The sequence below is a fragment of the Alligator sinensis genome, unplaced genomic scaffold (assembly GCF_000455745.1).
Source record: "Alligator sinensis unplaced genomic scaffold, ASM45574v1 scaffold109_1, whole genome shotgun sequence".
In the NCBI taxonomy this organism is placed as follows: Eukaryota; Metazoa; Chordata; order Crocodylia; family Alligatoridae; genus Alligator; species Alligator sinensis.
Genome location: NW_005841852.1, coordinates 5,385,018 through 5,405,967, shown reverse-complemented (window position 1 = coordinate 5,405,967; position 20,950 = coordinate 5,385,018). Strand labels below are relative to the sequence as shown.

Below are 20,950 nucleotides of genomic sequence, written 5' to 3'. Positions count from 1 at the left end.
GGAAAGACCTGATTTTAATTCCCTAGTGTCTTAGGACTACATCTGTGAAATTGAGGTCATATCATAAGCTTATCCCACTGGACTTTATAAAAAGAATAAGTATTTGTGAGGCACTCAAATAACTATAGTGATGAACAGAGTAGAAAAACCATTTAGGAAATAAAAATTCTATCTTTAGAGAGGGACCATTTTTTCAGCATTGGGAATAAAAGATATTACTGAACAGCTATTCATTAGTGCACAAGATGGGTGGCACCAATAAAGTGGGGTTCCTGGGAGGAAAATATTTTATTACATTAAAAATTATGATAAAATGTATAACAAGAGACTGAATTAACATTGTATGGTCAGCCTTTATTCTGATATGTCCTAACTTTTGAACTTCCATATTTTCTCTCAAATTTTTTTACTCGGTGTATTGTTTTGTGTGTTCACACAATCATGCACATACAGTATATAAAAATATTCTGTATTTACGAGTTTTCCAATCTAATAATTTATTAGTAAGTGTGATTGACTAAACACATTCCATCCAGGAAGAGCACACACCAACTGCTGCAGCTTCCTGAGCCTGACGAAGGGTTTTTGAACCCGAAAGCTTGCTTAATAACTATTCTCCAACCATTTGGGTTGGTCTAATAAAAGATATCAAATTCATCCAAGGAACCTTGATTGACTAAACATGAAACTTGTATTTTTTCCTCAGAGAATGATGTCAAAGATTTTTTGGCCTTTCAGTGTTATCACCCTATGTCCATCCCTATCTGTCTTATCTATTGATGCATCAGCATCTTTCTTATCAGTGTTTGATAAGCAAACAAGCAGCACAGAAAGTCCTTCTTTACTGTAAGTCTCGCATGTGCACTACTCCTACTCTTTGATTTAGAAAGATTAAATTTCAAACAATTTTTTTTTAAAATGGAAACATCTGACAAGTTTTATTTAGCTTTTTGTCAAGTTAAGAGCTTAGTTATACTATTCTTTGTAGTAAAACACATTGGAGAATATATATGGTTGCCTGGTATCTCACAAAATTGCCTTAACCAAAGATACTCTGGTGCTAAATCTTTATGACAGTGCACTAGACATTTTATACAGAGACAGCGGTCAACACAGAGGGTGTTAGTGGCTTATAATTTCCTCCATCAAATGTAGTTACTCCCATTCTAACAGGGTGGTTGGGTTTATTTTGTTTCTTCCATAGGTTGCATAGTGTTTTGTTTTGTTTTTCAATATTAAATTCATTTTATGTTTTGCTTAGCAATGGTGACTGGTTGTCTTGTACCATTCCCTGGAGTACATGTGTGTATTTATTATAAAAATAATATGATGTATACAGATAGGGGTCCCATTATCTTTTTCTTATTTTAAGAGAAATTGGCACAAAGTTGTATAAAAGGGTTTAGTTTGACAAATGACTCTACTGATATGAGGCAGTTGTTTCCTTGGGGATCTCTTCCCTTTTCACCATATCATGAAGCTTTATCCTAGTCTGCATGATTGAGTAAGAGAGCTAAGCTGCTCAGCTTTACTCATGGTGTTTCCCAGGGATTTTTTGCATTAAGTCGATCATTATGTGATAGCTAGAACTTAAGAAAGCAGCAATGTAAGAGCTGAAATTGTGATATGATTTCAAGGGAACATATATGTTTGTCACAAATTTAATTTCTGTCTTGATCATAGCGTTGATACTGGAGCTCTGGTTTTGGTTGGAAATTTCAAGAAAGAATGGCTTCAAATTTCCTTGCAGCCGTTCCTGACTAGTGGGTCCCCTATAATAGAACAAATGTAGACCATTTTGGAGGACTAAGTTAAAATTGATAGAAGCTCATAGATTTGTCTTCTTGTTTGTTTTTGTTTCACTGAGCAGCATATTAATCAATCCGGGAAACCATGTCAAGATTCAAGAAGGTACTTTAGGATTCTTCATTGCAAGTGATGCCAAAGAAGTAAAAAGGTAATTTGTTTGTTATACCTTTTAAAGTGCTTTTATTCTTTGTCACACATCAGTAAGGGTTGAATGAGACCTGCAGGGATTGTTTCTTGTATAGTATCAACATGTCCTAGCTAGAGTAGGAACAGAGACTGCACCTGAACCTTCAGCATCAGACCTAGTAGTTCATCAGTGAAGCTGCACTGGGCTCATCCCCAATGGCTGTTCTCAAGCCCATGAAGCATTCTTGATGTATCTGGAATGCATCAGTGGGCTTGGAAGGGCAAGACCTGGGCAGGATGTGTTCAGCTCCATCCTTCCTCAGGACCCTATCGCTGCAGTAGTATAGACCAGGGCTGTCTGAGTCTTGGCAGCTGGGGGCCAGATGCTCTGGATGCTGTACCAGCAGGGGATCCACACTGTAGGGGCCACACCAATGAGGGCCATGGCTTCCCTTAACCTCCTTATCTGCAAGCCTTCCTGGTGCCACATGAGTGAAGGGCTGCCCCCTAACCACTATACTGTGCACAAGGGTGGGTGACCTCTCCACTGCCACACTACAAGTGAGGGTGTTCCTCCCTACTCATGCCTCCTTGGCTGTGGGCTCCACCACTGCACAGCACAGCACCACAGGCTCCCCCAGCAGTGCAGGCTTCACTGAGTTCTGTTGCTCTGCCCTGTTCCCTTGGACAGGAGAGGGGGAGCCTGGAGATCCCAGAGCCTAGAGACCCTGCATAGGCTGCATGCAATCTGCACCAGTTGGAAAGCCCTGGTATAGACAAACCCATAATGAGCCCAATTGTGCCTTCAGATATCTTCATGCCTCTTACACTGGGCTCTTTTCTACAGCTCAGAATTTACCACAGGAGTCAACTGAATATTTAGAAAATAATTGTGCATCAACTGAAAAATAAAAGGATAAGAAGTTAACAAACCTTTCTGAACACTTGGAGGGGGAAGGAGGGGAATAGACCAGAGGTACTTTAATTGACCTAGATTTCATAGACATTAGGGCTGGAAGGGACCTCGTGAGATAATTGGGTCCAGCCCCTCCTCAAGGGGCAGGAAGTCAGATCACCCCAGCAAGATAAGCATCCAAGTATCTCTTAAAGGTATCCAGAGCAAATGCTTGCACCACTTCTGAGGGAGTCTATTACAGACTCTGAAAGTAAATAAAGCTACTCCAACAGAGAGTAGGGTAATTAGTTGTTTTTTGGGATTAACTCTTTAAAGTAAATTCCCATTTATAGTGGGATGGTTTAGGCATCCCAGCTATTATTTGATGTGGGTAAAATAGATAAAATGTATTTGGTGATCATATTTAGTTATCATTGGTATAACATTTATCTTTTTGTCTCTGTGTATTAGAACAATATATGCTGCAGCAGCATAGCAAGGAACCAAACAACAATAAAGCAGTATTTCCCAAATCTACCAATTTATCAGGCTAAGTAATATATATATTTGAGAGGTCTAGAGCAGGGGTTGGCAGTGTTTTTGGGCAGAGTGCCAAAAATACCCACAACTTTGACTTTTAAGATGTTGGCATGCCAGGCGTGGATGTATTTTAAAAAACCTAAAAGTATATTGTCCACTGCTTCTGTTCCCCTTATACCAGGTTGGTTGCCTTATACTGGGCACATCTACACCAGACATTTACTTCAGAGCTATCTAATTAGCTCTGGAATAAAGTTTCAGAGTCTACACATGTGGCCCTGTTAGGCTGCAGTAAGCCAATTAGCTCTGTCACAGGTTGGCATTCTTTAGTGTACAGCAGCACCTATATAAATACTGATGGGGCTGGCTGGAGCATGAGGGTGCCTCAGTAGTGGGGGGCTGCCTGCCAGCTAGCCTGCACTGGAGCACTCTCTTGTCCCAGCCAGTCCCTCTGCTGCACATTGTGCTGGGTTGGAGTATCACCAGGCCAACAGGCTGATCTCCTGGGTCCTCTGCCAGGCAGGGCTGCTTTGACCTGGCTCAATATGCTGTGGTCCTGAGCACACATGTAAGCGTGGTGCCCAGGGCAATAAACTCTGGTGCAATACATGCCTTGTGTCATACTTGTATCACATTAGTTTCAAGTGTAGATGTACCCACTGAAAACAAAAACTGTGTAGTAAGAGAGACTTGGTTGTAATTTTTATTTTAAATCATGCCAGACTAATCTCAAAACTGACTCTGTCACCACAGAAGCAGCTATTTCTAAATAACCATTTCAGATTTTAAGCCATAAAGACTTTTTACCAAGGTACAGGACCTTCATCCACCACCACCTTCTCAGCCACCTCCTGTTTTACAGAGGAATGTCTCAGACCTCTGAAGAATTCGTAGTTCTAGCCACCTTATCACAGTGATTTTAATATAGGCTTCTGAGTCTTTACAGACAAACAAGGTCAATAAAAATCAGTTATTATTTTAAAGGTACATTTTATTTAAACCTTATTTTTATGTAATTATTTTTTACCTTTAAAAATAAACCTCTTCAAAATTTAATTTGAAATTATGTCAGCCTACTTTGAGGGCTAAGCTAGCTAGCATTTGTTAACATAATTTTAAATGAATCAATGACTATACAGTTGAAACCAGAATTTGTGGAAGTTTTAGATAAGCTTTTGACTAGCTCAGTGATTCTCCACCTGGGTGATAGGGCATCCTGTGTTGCCTTGAGATCCTTTCATACAGTTGTAGTATAATAGAAAATTAAAGTTGGAAGGGACCTCAGGATATCATCTAGTCCAACTTGCTCAAAGCAGGACCAGCCCCAGCTATATCATCCCAGGGTCTTAAATACGTTTCAAGGGTGCCAAAGTGTGTTAAGCAGTGTGACACTAGCAAACTCTCCATGTGCCTGAAGAAGGGTGTTTGTACCCAAAAGCTTACAAAAAACAAATTTTCCCAGCTATTTAGTTGATCTAATAAAAGATATTACATCTACCCAAAGAACCTTGTCTTCCTGTATCCTTAGATCAACACAGCTACAACTAGCATCCCTAAGCAATGTTAGCGGTGCAAACATGATTCACAAGATATACCCAGGGGGTGAGTTCAGATGAGTGTGGCCGTACAGTATGTGACGCTGTAAACATGTCTGCAGTGCCACATATTGCACAGTCAGGTGTTTTCCGTGCTGCAAGGCTGTACTCTTTTGCTCTATTATTTTTTGACCCCTGGCTATCCAAGGGTCAAAAAAACCCATGGAAACACAAAAAAAAAAAAAAAAAGAGAGAGAGCAGTGCACGTTTGGGCAGCGCGTGCTGCTGAAAAACAGAGTCGGGCTGCCCAAAGCCACGCTGCAGATACCAGCCAGGCTCCACCTGGCACAGTCGCCACAGCTGCAGCCCCAGAAGGCCCCCAGGACCTCAGGTACGGCTGCTGGGACTACCCCGGGGGTAATTTGCCATACACCAAAGTGTGCGTGGCACGGGCATTCCCCGGGGACAAGTAGCTGCGGTGCAATGTCTGCCACTGTACTTGTCCCCGGGGAACCAAACATCTGTGCTCATCTGGATGCATCCAGGGATTTTAAATAGGAATCCATAGTGTTAAAAACATTTTAACCTGTTGTGATCTTTCCAAGGTTTTTGCAGCAACTGTTTTGCTCTATTATTGCTCTATTTCTGTAGTGAAAATAGAGTGAAAGCTAAGAGCTGGTATCTTCTGATGGGTGCCTTGAGTCTAAAAAGGTCAAGAACTACTGGACTAGCTAGCTAACCCAGCATTAACAACTTTTGCAGGTTTCAGTTTATTCATTATACTTCAAATAAGTGGATTAGCTCATTAAAATGAGAGAGAGAGATCAAGAGTACAAAACCCAGGGAAAGTAGCTTTCCTCTCTCAATTTATATATAAGAAAAAGGCATCAGAAGATGAGATCTATTATTTCTAAAAATCTTGAAAGACATGATGACTGCAAACTATTAGTTTAATTTGTTGACTACAGATAATTCTTCTTTTGTTTAATTAATCAGCTAGTTTTACACATAAACCATACTGTTTTCTTATGTTTCAAGCCAAATCAATTTAGTAATTGAGTTAGTTATTTTTGCATTTTAATTGAGTTCTAGTTTTCAGCTAAATGCAGCCTCATACAAATCATAAGTTTTACCCTAAATTATTTGTCTGCTAAATTAAAAATGCTATTCATCATTCTCTAATATAATACAAAAATTAAAAAAGAATCTGAATAATTGCATGTTAAGATGCATAGTTGCTTAAATGAATCTGTAGAGAGAGATTCTATTTTCCTGATTAACAGTGTACCTGTTTTTATAAAGATGTCAGTAGTTGCAAATCAGTATGCTTTTAATGGTTACCAATCAATTAAAGTCAAGTCTTCCATAGGAAAGTAATTAAAAGATACAATTGCTGAACAAGATTAAAATCAATGGTTTCAAATCAAGGTTTCTTGCTCACCAAGTTAAATCTTGATTACAACTTATGATTTAAATCTCTGATATAAATTAATTCATTGTGCATCTCAGCTACAACCAACCAAATTAACAAATCAAATCATTGAGTTCAGCCCCATCTCCATCTACTTACTTCCAAAGTACACCTGCTCCGATAAAAAAAATTCTTAAAGTGGAACAAAGCCTCAGCAAATAGACTTCCTTTCCCCTTTTAATGCCACAAATGCTCCAAATTGTGGCCAAAACAATAGGCAATATAAATCTGTGCCACATTTTTTGTGGCAGACACCAGTTTGCTTTATGGCAGGAGAGTACAGGCAGCCCAGAACTGCCCGTGCTCCAGCTACCCCAGGCAAGTATTCCTGGGGTTTCAGGAACCTGTTTTTGTGTGCCCTGGGAACTCCACTGCAGGAGTATTCCCAAGGAGGCAGGATTGGACCCCTGAAGGTCTGGGTACACCTGCTTTTCTGAGTTCCCTGCTTGCAGGGGTTTACCCAAGGAATCCACCAGCATGGAATTTCCTGGGCTCACATATCTCACTGCCATGCCCCAACTTATGGCACATCACTGCAAATGGAAAGATCCTGGGCAGGCTCTTATGGGGCTTCAAGGACTCCCATTTGTAGAGGTGCACCCCAAATGTTCACCAGGTATGCATATCATGCTGCCATCTCTTGACTTGAGCCATCCCTTTGCAGATTGGGTCATGAGGTTCCCTGGGGTTTCCCCATTTGCAGAGGCATGCCCTCAATTGGTTCCATGTAAATGTTTCACAGGATTGGGCCCCTGACGCTCCAGGAGCAGTAGAAGCCCAACCCTGTGGGACAATGGGTGATATCAGTGTCACTCAATGAAGCAGATCAGCTGGGCTGGGTCATATCCCAGCACAGCTGGTCCCACTCTAAGGACAACATACACTTCTATCTTAAGTCTAGTTTGTCAATGAAAATTTCTTTCCAACTTCAAATTTAGTGATAAATGCATACTAATGATTCCCCAACCAGGTTGGTTTACCTATTGTTTTCCAAATAAATGTTTTGGAGTCAAGCGATCTAAGGTCAAAGATAGAGCTCATCACTTCACCTTATTCCTGACAGTGGCTCCCAATTGAATTTCAATTCATACACATGCCAGAGAGAACACAATTAGAACCTGTGAATGTATTCCCTATCAGCAGAACTGACATCATAAGGCTGAGTTACCTTAAGAGGAAGATATGAAGATTGTTTAATATTTGAGAAGTACTACATTGGCATTGCACATGCCAAGAGCCAAAAATTGTTTTTAAGCACATCATCCCAACAAATGCTCAGTGGTGTGGTCTGCTTCTTATCTCCCTGATGCTAGTTTTACACTCAATTCTGTTGGATGGTAACTAGGAATAGAGAACAACAAGCTTTAATGCCTATATTCAACCTATTAACCAGTGACCTCCACACACTTACTGGCAGCACTTACCTCATTTGGTCTACCTGTCTGGCATGTAGTTTTTGCTGTCTGTCTTGCTCTTCTTTTGCATTAAGTTGTTCACGTTCTAGGACCACAATGCTAACCTGGACATTTATAAATGATTTTAGCTGAACCACTCCCTACTGAAGTTAATGAAATTGTATAGAAAAAAAACCCTTCCGTGGTATTTTTGAAAAGGCAGCACTTGAATGCGGAAAATATGCTTAGAACAAATTTAAATCAACATGCATATGGTATTTCTGTTCACAACAACAGGAAGTTGAAGCAGAATGTCTAACTCTTTTTGCAGTTTCTTGAAGCCTTTGTTGAGAAATATTTATGTTTCTTGCTTCTCTTCCCACATTCCTTAGCTATTCTATGCAAACCAGATTATTATCAGATGTGCTTCAACCAGCAAAGTCATTTATGAAAATTGCCAATTTCACCCTTTTAACTTGATGAATCAGACTCAGAAAAATGTTCCAAAATTAAGCAAAACTGTATCCCCCTCCATGAATTCTTTGCCTTTGGTTTCAAACAAATGGTAATATTTTAATGGGATCTGAAGTGCAATAGAAAGGATTCTGGGGAAGCAAAAACTGAATTTTCTTTCCTAAGTTCAAACATATGTTCTATACTTGTAGTTGAAATTAAGTGTTCATGTTTACGGGCTATGTGCTTTAAGAGACAATGTCAATTTCTTTATGGTAAAACTAATATAGTGCATTTACTGTATATATCAATAAATGCACTTCCTTTCTTGCTAAAAATGAAGAATTATATTTTTTCAGAATAGGTTCCTACTACATGCCTTCATGTTAAGTGTAATAACTTGTAGGTTCCTACAGATTAGAACACAAGTTGTAGTGGGCATGATTTGGAGGGTTACATCAGGAAGCTCAATGTGCTTGGAAAATTTCTCAATAGCTTGGAGCACACAGTGCATCTTATGACTGCAAGCAGCAGTACTTAGCACACAGCACTTCAAAGATCTAATTTTTCAGTTCAAGTGGAGTCCATTTATTATTGTACAGAGCACTGTGCATGAAACACTAAGGATTTGTTGCAGAGAACTTGATTTAAAAATATTATACTGTATAAGTACCATTATGAGTGATATCTTTATCTTTTTTTTAATCCACTTACATTTTAGAAGGCATTATGAAAATCAATTTGTTTGAATTTTTTTTTATCAATGTTTGAATCATATTAAAAATCCGGTTGGTCACTTACTTCCAACCTTGCTCATGTAGTAGTAAGCATGAAATATGCTTGGATAGAAGTCTCACATTGGAATCTGGTCAGGTGAACACCAGCCCTTCTGCAGTATCCCTCTAAAGCAACAGGGCTAAATGGAGGTACTCTGTTCACAGTTGTGATCTAAATCTAGATTAAATGAACACAGACAAACTGCAAATAAATAAATAAATAAAATAAAATACATACATAAAACCAGAGCAGAATTTCTCACTTATTTCCTGTGGTTTCGCATGCTTTGAAAGCTTTGTTTTATTTTTGGCTTGGCTTTGTTTTCCTTGTTTTGGAAGGAAGGCAAAATTTCTTGAGACAGAAAATGTTCTTCATCAAAATGTCTGAATGCCTAGACATATCCTTTCATATGAAGTTTTGCCCAAGAGAAAGAGAATTAACATCGCACACACAGGAAAAGAAATCTTCCTAGAATCTATATCCTAAGCATTTTTCAGCTTGTCTTCACAGCCAGATTAGACTTCAAATATTCTGGTTGCTAGTCCCTCTACTCCAGGCAAGTTGTTCAAATTCCCTGGACGCATCTACATGTATAATTAATGCACATGTGCTGCGTAGAAATAAACTCCAGGGCATATTACGTATTTTACAAGTAGCAGCCTGCTGCAGAGGTTATTAGTTTTGTGTGCCCTAATAGGGGTGCATGTGTAGATGCTGAGAGATTTACTGCACAAGTTAATTAGTCAACTGCATGGTAAACATCTTGTGTAGAATCATAGAAAATGAGGGTTGGAAGGGACCTCTGGAGGTCATCTAGTCCAACCCCCTGCTCAAAGCAGTACCAACTAGATCATCCCAGCCAAAGCTTTGTCTAGCCAACTTTTGAAAACCTTCAAGGATGGAGCTTCCACCACCTCTCTGGGTATCCTGTTCCAGTGTTTTACTACCCTCCTAGTGAGAAAATTCTTCCTAATATCCAACCTAAACTTCCCTTGCTGCAACTCGAGACCATTGCTCCTTGTTCTGTCATCTGTCAACATTGTTCTGTCTAGCTCCATCCTCTTTCAGGCTTCCCTACAGGTAGTTGGAAAGGCTGCTATTAAATCCCCCCTCAGTCTCCTCTTTTCCAGACTAAATAAGCCCAGTTCCCCCAGCCTCTCCTCATAAGACATGTCCACCAGCCCCCTCACAATTTTTGTTTCCCTCTGCTGGACTCTCTCCAATTTGTCCACATCCTTTCTGTAGTGGGGGACCCAAAAATTGAATGCAGTACTCCAGATGTGGCCTCACCGGTGCTGAATAGAGAGGAATAATCACTTCCCTTGACCACTGGCCACACTCTGATCAATGCAGCCCAGTATGTTTTTAGCTTTCATTGCAACAAGGGCACACTGCTAGCTCATATTCAGCTTATTGTCCACTGTAACTCCCAGCTCCCTTTCTGCAGAGCTGCTGCCCAGTCAGCCAGCCCCTATCCTGTACTGGTGCACAAGATTGCTCTGTCCCAAGTGCAGGACTTTGTACTTCTCCTTGTTGGACCTCATAAGATTTCTTTTGGCCTAATACTGCAATTCATCTATGTCACTCTGAATCCTAGCCCTACCCTCCAGTGCATCTATTCTCCCCACTCCTTTCCCCTCCGCCCCCCCAGCTTGGTGTCATCTGCACACTTGGTGAGGGTGCACTCTATGCCATCTTCCAGGTCACTGATGAAGATATTGAAAAAAAAAAATATCTAACCCAGGAACAACCCCTGGGGCACTCCATTTAATGCTGGCTGCCAACTAGACACTGAGCTATTGATTATTACACTCTGAGCCAGATGCTCCAATCAATTTTCTGTCCACCTTACACTCCATTCATCCAGCCCATACTTCCTTAGCTTGCCTGTGAGAATGTTGTGGGAGACAGTATCAAAAGCCTTGCTAAAAATCAAGGTGTGTCACATCCACTGGTCTCCCCACATCCACAGAGCCAATCATCTCATCATTAAGCGCAATCAGGTTGGTCAGGCATGATGTGCCTTCGGTGAATCCATGCTGACTGTTCCCAATCACCTTCTTCTCCTTCAAATGCTTAGAAGGGGATTCCTTGAGGATCTGCTCCATGATTTTTACAGGACTGAGGTGAGGCTGACTGGTCTGTAGTTCCCTGAATCTTCCTTTTTCTCTTCCTTAAATTTGGGCACTGTGTGCGCCCTTCTCCAATCATCTTGGACCTCTCCTGATAGCCATGAGTTTTCAAAGATAATGGCTCTGCAATCTCATCAGCCAAATTCCTCAGCACCCTTGGGTGCATCCCATCCGGCCCCATGGACTTGAATATGTCCAGCTTTTCTAAATAGTCCCTAACCTGTTCTTTCACCACTGTTGGCTGCTCGCCTCCTCCCCAAACTGTGCTGTTAAGTGCAGCAGTCTGGGAGCTGACCTTGCCTGTGAAGACCGAGGTGAAAAAAGCATTGAGCATTTAATCCTTTTCTGCATACTGTCACAAGGCTGCCTCCTCCATTCATAGATTTCATAGATGGTAGGACTGGAACAGACCTCAAAGATAATCAAGTCCAGCCCCCTGCCCCAGGGGCAGGAAGTCACCAAGGTCAAAAGATTCCAGCAAGATAAACATCCAAGCGTTTCTTGAATGAGTCCAGAGTAGGTGCCTGCACCACTTCTGGAGAGAGTCTATTCCAGGTCTTGGGGGCTTGGACAGTAAAGAAAATTTTTCTTATGTCCAACCTAAAATGGTTTTGGAGGAGTTTATAATCATTGGTCCTTGTTTTTCCTTGGAGTGCTTTGGTGAACAGATGCTCTTCCAGGTCCTGATATATACCCCTTATGTACTTATAAGCAGCCACCAGGTTCCCCCTGAGCCTGCGCTTTTCCAGGCTGAAGAGTCCCATGGCTCTCAGCCTCTCTTCATAAGGCCTATTCTCTTGCCCTCTGATCATGCACGTGGCACTCCTCTGGACTCTCAAGCTTCTCAACATCCTTCTTGAATTTTGGAGCCCAGAATTGGATGCAGTACGCCAGCTGCGGCCTCACCAAGGCCAAGTAGAGAGGAAAAATGACATCCTGAGATTTACTTGAGAAGCACCTATGGATGCAAACCAGAGTTTTGTTTGCTTTACCAGCTGTGACATTGCATTCATGGCTTATGCTCATCTTGTGGTCAATTATGACCCCCAAGTCTCTTTTAGCAGTGGTGCTAGCAAGCATAGCGCTGCCGAGCCTAAGTATGCTGCAGGTTTTTTTCCCCCTGAGGTGGAGTACCTTACATATTTTGGTATTGAATATCATTAGGTTTGTATCCGCCCACTTACCAAGTTCATCCAAGTCAGCCTGGATGACTAGCCTGTCCTCAGCTGTGGACACTATCCCCAAAGTTTAGTATCATTGGCAAACTTAGTCTGTGCACTTAAGACACCAATGACTTGGGGCAAGGCCTGGCTCAGTCCACATTGCTGATAAAGGTGTTAAAGAGAACCCTTCCAAGGACAGAGCCTTGGGGGACACCACTGGTCATGGAGTGCCATAATGATTCACTACTATCAACCACTATTCTCTGGGTCTGACCTCGGAGCCAGTTTCCCAGCCATTGGACTGTGGTGTAGCTGAGGCCACAGTTGGCCAATTTATCTGTGAGGAGATCATGGGACACCAGATCAATGGCTCTTTTAAAGTCCAGATATATGACGTCAATCTGTTCTTCCTTGTCCAGGTGATATATCACCTGGTCATAGAAGGAGATGAGATTGGTCAGGCAAGACCTACCCGCAACAAACCCTTGCTGGCTGTTCCTCAGCATGTTGCTCTCAGCCAGCTTATCCAGAAGGGTCTCCTTGATAATTTTCTCCAGAACTTTACTGGGGATTGAGGTCAAGCTGATTGGCCTGCAATTCCTGGGATCTACATTCTGCCCTTTCTTGAAGATGGGTACCACATTGGCCTTCTTCCAGTCTTCAGGTACTTCACCTGAGCACCATGATTTTTTGAATATTTTTGCCAATGTTTGAACTATGACAACTGCCGGCTCCTTGAGTACTCTAGGGTGTAATCTGTCAGGACCAGCCGACTTGAAAGTGTCTAGCCTCTCAAGGTGATCCTTTATTAGATCGACACCAATGCTGGGTACAAATAAGCCCTCACCCTGGCCTCCCACACCTTGCTAGGCAGGGCAGTCCCATTGGACTGATGAAAGACCAAACGCAAAGTACCCATTAAGCAGATTGGATTTTTCCTGGGTGTTGGTTATCAGCTGTCCTATTTGGTTCTGCAGGGGTCCAACATTACCCTTGCTTTTTTTCTGATTCCCTACATATCTGAAAAAGGACTTTTTTTTTTTTATCCTTGATATGTGAAGCCAGGTGGAGCTTGGTTGCAGCCTTGGCTTTTCTGATCTTTACCTGCAGGTACAGGCCAATGCCGAGTACTCCTCATTTCTAATTTTTCAGTTCAAGTGGAGTCCATTTATTATTGTACAGAGCACTGTGCATGAAACACTAAGGATTTGTTGCAGAGAACTTGATTTAAAAATATTATACTGTATAAGTACCATTATGAGTGATATCTTTATCTTTTTTTTAATCCACTTACATTTTAGAAGGCATTATGAAAATCAATTTGTTTGAATTTTTTTTTATCAATGTTTGAATCATATTAAAAATCCGGTTGGTCACTTACTTCCAACCTTGCTCATGTAGTAGTAAGCATGAAATATGCTTGGATAGAAGTCTCACATTGGAATCTGGTCAGGTGAACACCAGCCCTTCTGCAGTATCCCTCTAAAGCAACAGGGCTAAATGGAGGTACTCTGTTCACAGTTGTGATCTAAATCTAGATTAAATGAACACAGACAAACTGCAAATAAATAAATAAATAAAATAAAATACATACATAAAACCAGAGCAGAATTTCTCACTTATTTCCTGTGGTTTCGCATGCTTTGAAAGCTTTGTTTTATTTTTGGCTTGGCTTTGTTTTCCTTGTTTTGGAAGGAAGGCAAAATTTCTTGAGACAGAAAATGTTCTTCATCAAAATGTCTGAATGCCTAGACATATCCTTTCATATGAAGTTTTGCCCAAGAGAAAGAGAATTAACATCGCACACACAGGAAAAGAAATCTTCCTAGAATCTATATCCTAAGCATTTTTCAGCTTGTCTTCACAGCCAGATTAGACTTCAAATATTCTGGTTGCTAGTCCCTCTACTCCAGGCAAGTTGTTCAAATTCCCTGGACGCATCTACATGTATAATTAATGCACATGTGCTGCGTAGAAATAAACTCCAGGGCATATTACGTATTTTACAAGTAGCAGCCTGCTGCAGAGGTTATTAGTTTTGTGTGCCCTAATAGGGGTGCATGTGTAGATGCTGAGAGATTTACTGCACAAGTTAATTAGTCAACTGCATGGTAAACATCTTGTGTAGAATCATAGAAAATGAGGGTTGGAAGGGACCTCTGGAGGTCATCTAGTCCAACCCCCTGCTCAAAGCAGTACCAACTAGATCATCCCAGCCAAAGCTTTGTCTAGCCAACTTTTGAAAACCTTCAAGGATGGAGCTTCCACCACCTCTCTGGGTATCCTGTTCCAGTGTTTTACTACCCTCCTAGTGAGAAAATTCTTCCTAATATCCAACCTAAACTTCCCTTGCTGCAACTCGAGACCATTGCTCCTTGTTCTGTCATCTGTCAACATTGTTCTGTCTAGCTCCATCCTCTTTCAGGCTTCCCTACAGGTAGTTGGAAAGGCTGCTATTAAATCCCCCCTCAGTCTCCTCTTTTCCAGACTAAATAAGCCCAGTTCCCCCAGCCTCTCCTCATAAGACATGTCCACCAGCCCCCTCACAATTTTTGTTTCCCTCTGCTGGACTCTCTCCAATTTGTCCACATCCTTTCTGTAGTGGGGGACCCAAAAATTGAATGCAGTACTCCAGATGTGGCCTCACCGGTGCTGAATAGAGAGGAATAATCACTTCCCTTGACCACTGGCCACACTCTGATCAATGCAGCCCAGTATGTTTTTAGCTTTCATTGCAACAAGGGCACACTGCTAGCTCATATTCAGCTTATTGTCCACTGTAACTCCCAGCTCCCTTTCTGCAGAGCTGCTGCCCAGTCAGCCAGCCCCTATCCTGTACTGGTGCACAAGATTGCTCTGTCCCAAGTGCAGGACTTTGTACTTCTCCTTGTTGGACCTCATAAGATTTCTTTTGGCCTAATACTGCAATTCATCTATGTCACTCTGAATCCTAGCCCTACCCTCCAGTGCATCTATTCTCCCCACTCCTTTCCCCTCCGCCCCCCCAGCTTGGTGTCATCTGCACACTTGGTGAGGGTGCACTCTATGCCATCTTCCAGGTCACTGATGAAGATATTGAAAAAAAAAAATATCTAACCCAGGAACAACCCCTGGGGCACTCCATTTAATGCTGGCTGCCAACTAGACACTGAGCTATTGATTATTACACTCTGAGCCAGATGCTCCAATCAATTTTCTGTCCACCTTACACTCCATTCATCCAGCCCATACTTCCTTAGCTTGCCTGTGAGAATGTTGTGGGAGACAGTATCAAAAGCCTTGCTAAAAATCAAGGTGTGTCACATCCACTGGTCTCCCCACATCCACAGAGCCAATCATCTCATCATTAAGCGCAATCAGGTTGGTCAGGCATGATGTGCCTTCGGTGAATCCATGCTGACTGTTCCCAATCACCTTCTTCTCCTTCAAATGCTTAGAAGGGGATTCCTTGAGGATCTGCTCCATGATTTTTACAGGACTGAGGTGAGGCTGACTGGTCTGTAGTTCCCTGAATCTTCCTTTTTCTCTTCCTTAAATTTGGGCACTGTGTGCGCCCTTCTCCAATCATCTTGGACCTCTCCTGATAGCCATGAGTTTTCAAAGATAATGGCTCTGCAATCTCATCAGCCAAATTCCTCAGCACCCTTGGGTGCATCCCATCCGGCCCCATGGACTTGAATATGTCCAGCTTTTCTAAATAGTCCCTAACCTGTTCTTTCACCACTGTTGGCTGCTCGCCTCCTCCCCAAACTGTGCTGTTAAGTGCAGCAGTCTGGGAGCTGACCTTGCCTGTGAAGACCGAGGTGAAAAAAGCATTGAGCATTTAATCCTTTTCTGCATACTGTCACAAGGCTGCCTCCTCCATTCATAGATTTCATAGATGGTAGGACTGGAACAGACCTCAAAGATAATCAAGTCCAGCCCCCTGCCCCAGGGGCAGGAAGTCACCAAGGTCAAAAGATTCCAGCAAGATAAACATCCAAGCGTTTCTTGAATGAGTCCAGAGTAGGTGCCTGCACCACTTCTGGAGAGAGTCTATTCCAGGTCTTGGGGGCTTGGACAGTAAAGAAAATTTTTCTTATGTCCAACCTAAAATGGTTTTGGAGGAGTTTATAATCATTGGTCCTTGTTTTTCCTTGGAGTGCTTTGGTGAACAGATGCTCTTCCAGGTCCTGATATATACCCCTTATGTACTTATAAGCAGCCACCAGGTTCCCCCTGAGCCTGCGCTTTTCCAGGCTGAAGAGTCCCATGGCTCTCAGCCTCTCTTCATAAGGCCTATTCTCTTGCCCTCTGATCATGCACGTGGCACTCCTCTGGACTCTCAAGCTTCTCAACATCCTTCTTGAATTTTGGAGCCCAGAATTGGATGCAGTACGCCAGCTGCGGCCTCACCAAGGCCAAGTAGAGAGGAAAAATGACATCCTGAGATTTACTTGAGAAGCACCTATGGATGCAAACCAGAGTTTTGTTTGCTTTACCAGCTGTGACATTGCATTCATGGCTTATGCTCATCTTGTGGTCAATTATGACCCCCAAGTCTCTTTTAGCAGTGGTGCTAGCAAGCATAGCGCTGCCGAGCCTAAGTATGCTGCAGGTTTTTTTCCCCCTGAGGTGGAGTACCTTACATATTTTGGTATTGAATATCATTAGGTTTGTATCCGCCCACTTACCAAGTTCATCCAAGTCAGCCTGGATGACTAGCCTGTCCTCAGCTGTGGACACTATCCCCAAAGTTTAGTATCATTGGCAAACTTAGTCTGTGCACTTAAGACACCAATGACTTGGGGCAAGGCCTGGCTCAGTCCACATTGCTGATAAAGGTGTTAAAGAGAACCCTTCCAAGGACAGAGCCTTGGGGGACACCACTGGTCATGGAGTGCCATAATGATTCACTACTATCAACCACTATTCTCTGGGTCTGACCTCGGAGCCAGTTTCCCAGCCATTGGACTGTGGTGTAGCTGAGGCCACAGTTGGCCAATTTATCTGTGAGGAGATCATGGGACACCAGATCAATGGCTCTTTTAAAGTCCAGATATATGACGTCAATCTGTTCTTCCTTGTCCAGGTGATATATCACCTGGTCATAGAAGGAGATGAGATTGGTCAGGCAAGACCTACCCGCAACAAACCCTTGCTGGCTGTTCCTCAGCATGTTGCTCTCAGCCAGCTTATCCAGAAGGGTCTCCTTGATAATTTTCTCCAGAACTTTACTGGGGATTGAGGTCAAGCTGATTGGCCTGCAATTCCTGGGATCTACATTCTGCCCTTTCTTGAAGATGGGTACCACATTGGCCTTCTTCCAGTCTTCAGGTACTTCACCTGAGCACCATGATTTTTTGAATATTTTTGCCAATGTTTGAACTATGACAACTGCCGGCTCCTTGAGTACTCTAGGGTGTAATCTGTCAGGACCAGCCGACTTGAAAGTGTCTAGCCTCTCAAGGTGATCCTTTATTAGATCGACACCAATGCTGGGTACAAATAAGCCCTCACCCTGGCCTCCCACACCTTGCTAGGCAGGGCAGTCCCATTGGACTGATGAAAGACCAAACGCAAAGTACCCATTAAGCAGATTGGATTTTTCCTGGGTGTTGGTTATCAGCTGTCCTATTTGGTTCTGCAGGGGTCCAACATTACCCTTGCTTTTTTTCTGATTCCCTACATATCTGAAAAAGGACTTTTTTTTTTTTATCCTTGATATGTGAAGCCAGGTGGAGCTTGGTTGCAGCCTTGGCTTTTCTGATCTTTACCTGCAGGTACAGGCCAATGCCGAGTACTCCTCATTTGTGGTAATTCCAGCCTTCCATCCTTTATTAGTCTCTTTTGAGGTGTAGGAGGTCCTCAAGTTCCCTGCTGAGCCCAGGGGGCTGCTGTGCCCTTTTGCTGCCCTTCCTCTGAGATGGGATGGCCATCCCTTGTGCTGTCAGGATCGCTCCCTTGAGGAGCAGCCACTCCTCTTGGGCTCCTCTTCCTGTTGAGTCATGGTCTCTTAGCGCCCTGACAATGAGCTTCCTGCGCTTGTCAAAGTCAGTTTTCCCCGAAGTCAAGGACTTCTGTATTGCCGACTGACTTGCTTGCTTTGTTATGGATAGTAAAGGTGATCAGCTCATGGTCACTATCACCCATCTTTCCATCAATTCTTAGATCACTGGCTAGGTCATCCCTTTTGGCCAGTACCAGGTCCAGCAATGCTTTACCTCTTGTTGGCCCATAGACTTCTTGAGTCAGGTAGAGCTCATCCATGCACATGAGGAAGCTTTGCAACCGATTGGATTTGGCCGAGTGCTCTTCACATGAGATGTCTGGGTAGTTAAAGCTTCCCATGACAACCATGCACCGAAAGCATGCAGCTTCAGCCAGTTCCCTGGTGAATTCCTGGTCCAGCTCTTGTTTCTGGTTAGGAGGTCTGTAGTAGACTCCTACCATGATGTCCCCTGTGCCACATTCCCCACATATTTTAACCCAGAGAGACTCCAGTCATCATTCCTGGGTGCCAATGTCCATTTGCAGGGACGTGCATCTGTCCTTGACATAGAGAGCTACACTCCCACCCCTTTTATCAGTATGATCTTGCCTGTACAGGGTATAGCCATCTATACCTGTGGCCCAGTCATAGGTGGAGTCCCACCAGGTTTCCCCTATGAGGTTGTAGTCATTCAGGTTTAGCAGGAGGACCAGTTCCTCCTGTTTATTCCCCAAACTCTTGGCATTGGTGTACAGGCAGGTAAGTGTCTCACTGGGGGCCCCTGCCTTCACTACAGATCATTTGGGAGCTAGGGTAGGGGTGGGTTCCCTTAAGTGCCTTAGCCTGCTGGATTTACAAGGCTTGCCCAGTGGGCTTGCTGTAGCGGTAGTCCCCCCGTCCCCTGGCAGGCTTAGTTTAAAGGCCGGTGGAGCAGGTCAGCCAGTCTGGCTGAGAAGAGCCTCCTCCCCAGTGGAGTGAGGTGGAGGCTGTCTCTGCCCGGCAGACCACTGCCTCTCTCACCAAAGAGTAAACTGTGATCGTGGAAGCCAAAGCTTTCACGATGACACCAGCACCGCAGTCTTTGGTTGACTACCTTGACCTGTCTCTCCCTCCTCTACCCATGACCCACAACCAGGAGGAGTGAGGAAAAGACCACCTGTGTCTCCTAAGCCCCGCTCCCAGAGCTCTGTAGTCTTTCATGACCCAGATGGGATTGCTCCAAGCTGTGTCATTTGGGTTGGTGGGGTGCTCTGTGGCTGCTGGGGGTTGGTGGGGGGCTTTGGGGTGAAGGGGCACGACAGGCTTGCACCCATGTGTCTCTCACTGCACCCACAGCCAAACTGTGGCTTTTCTCCTTTGGTGGGCCCTTTTAAACTATGCACATGCACAGTGGGCCCGCCGCCGGCGCTGCACTGCTCCCGGGCAAGAGGGGCCCTACTCAAGGGTTTTGGGGGACGTGATCTACCAGAGGGGCTGGTAAGTACACTCTCCCCCCCTTTTCTCTTCTTTGGGGGCTGGGCCAAGTAGGAGCCGGGGCAGGGCAAGACACTCCTCAGCTCCACTCAGCTGCCCCGCAGCTGGGCTATGTCCCTCCCACCACAGGTCCCACTTACCTCCAGCTGTTCTGGGGGTCAGCAGAGTGCTGCGCAGCTGCTGGGGGGCTTCGAGTGCCAGGCCATGACGGGTTTGCACCCATGCATATCTCACCACTCCTGGGGTGGAAACTGTTCAATAAGGGCCCCACACTTTCCCTAATCTTCCTCTTGCTGCCAACATACTTGTAGAAACCTTTCTTGTTACTCTTTGCATTCCTTGCTAGCTGCAACTCCAGTTGTGTGCTGTCTTTCCTGACTTCATTCCTGCATACATAAGCAATGCTCTTATACTCCTAGGAGCATTGTTTGGGCATGCAGGGATAAATCCTTGGGGTGGAGATGCACCCTCTGGGTTTAAATTCAGAAGTATGAATTAACTGGATTAAATTCAGGATTATTTGAGTTAGATCTTTTTATGCTCTCTGTCACAGCGGGGTCCTGTCGGAGGGCCGTGATCTCCTCAAAGCCCCCTTCCCATGCCAAGTTGGCCCCAGGCCACCCTCAAATTCTCGCCCGCCACATCTTTGATGTTCCAATATATTAGGGAGGCTGCCTTTACACCCTCTTGGTCACTTCCCGATGGATCCTAAGACCCCGTGATTTCCCGGACCCCTCGTGGGTCCCACTCTACAATGGGTGCTTCAGTGGCATCTTAGCCTTAGGGGCTATGCGTGGCTCCAACCATCCCTTTACCACACCCCAAGCCTCGCAGATGGAACAGACGTTGTTTGGTCTGGGTCTACACCCTCTCTCTGGCACTCGTGCTATCCATGGCCCTCCTCCGGGGCTCACCACGCCTGCACTGGGGCTTCTTAGCAATGCCCCTTTCTCTGGGTCTCACCAGTAAAGCTACCCCCTTCTCTGGGGCTGGGGTCTGTGCACCCCAAATGCTGCACCCTCACTGGCACTGGGGGTTCCTACACTACTGTGAGTCCTCTATGAGGCCTCCTCCATCCCCTGATAGCCTCACCCAAACACCGGTGACCAACAACAACACAAATGCAAGCCCTTAAGCTATAACTTAAACTGAAGCCGCCCAGCTATAACCATGTTCAAGCCTACCGGAGATTCTTCATCTCGCAGCCGTGT

At 43.9% G+C, this 20,950-nt stretch overlaps 1 protein-coding gene across 1 annotated transcript in view; it reads left to right on the top strand.

Annotated features, from left to right (window-relative positions):
• The window catches only part of KCNMA1 (potassium calcium-activated channel subfamily M alpha 1), a 527,746-nt gene that overhangs the window by 310,090 nt on the left and 196,706 nt on the right, over nt 1-20,950 (top strand). Inside the window, 1 exon segment of the mRNA XM_025212980.1 lies at nt 1,871-1,957. Within this exon segment, the coding sequence (XP_025068765.1) occupies nt 1,871-1,957 (87 nt within the window).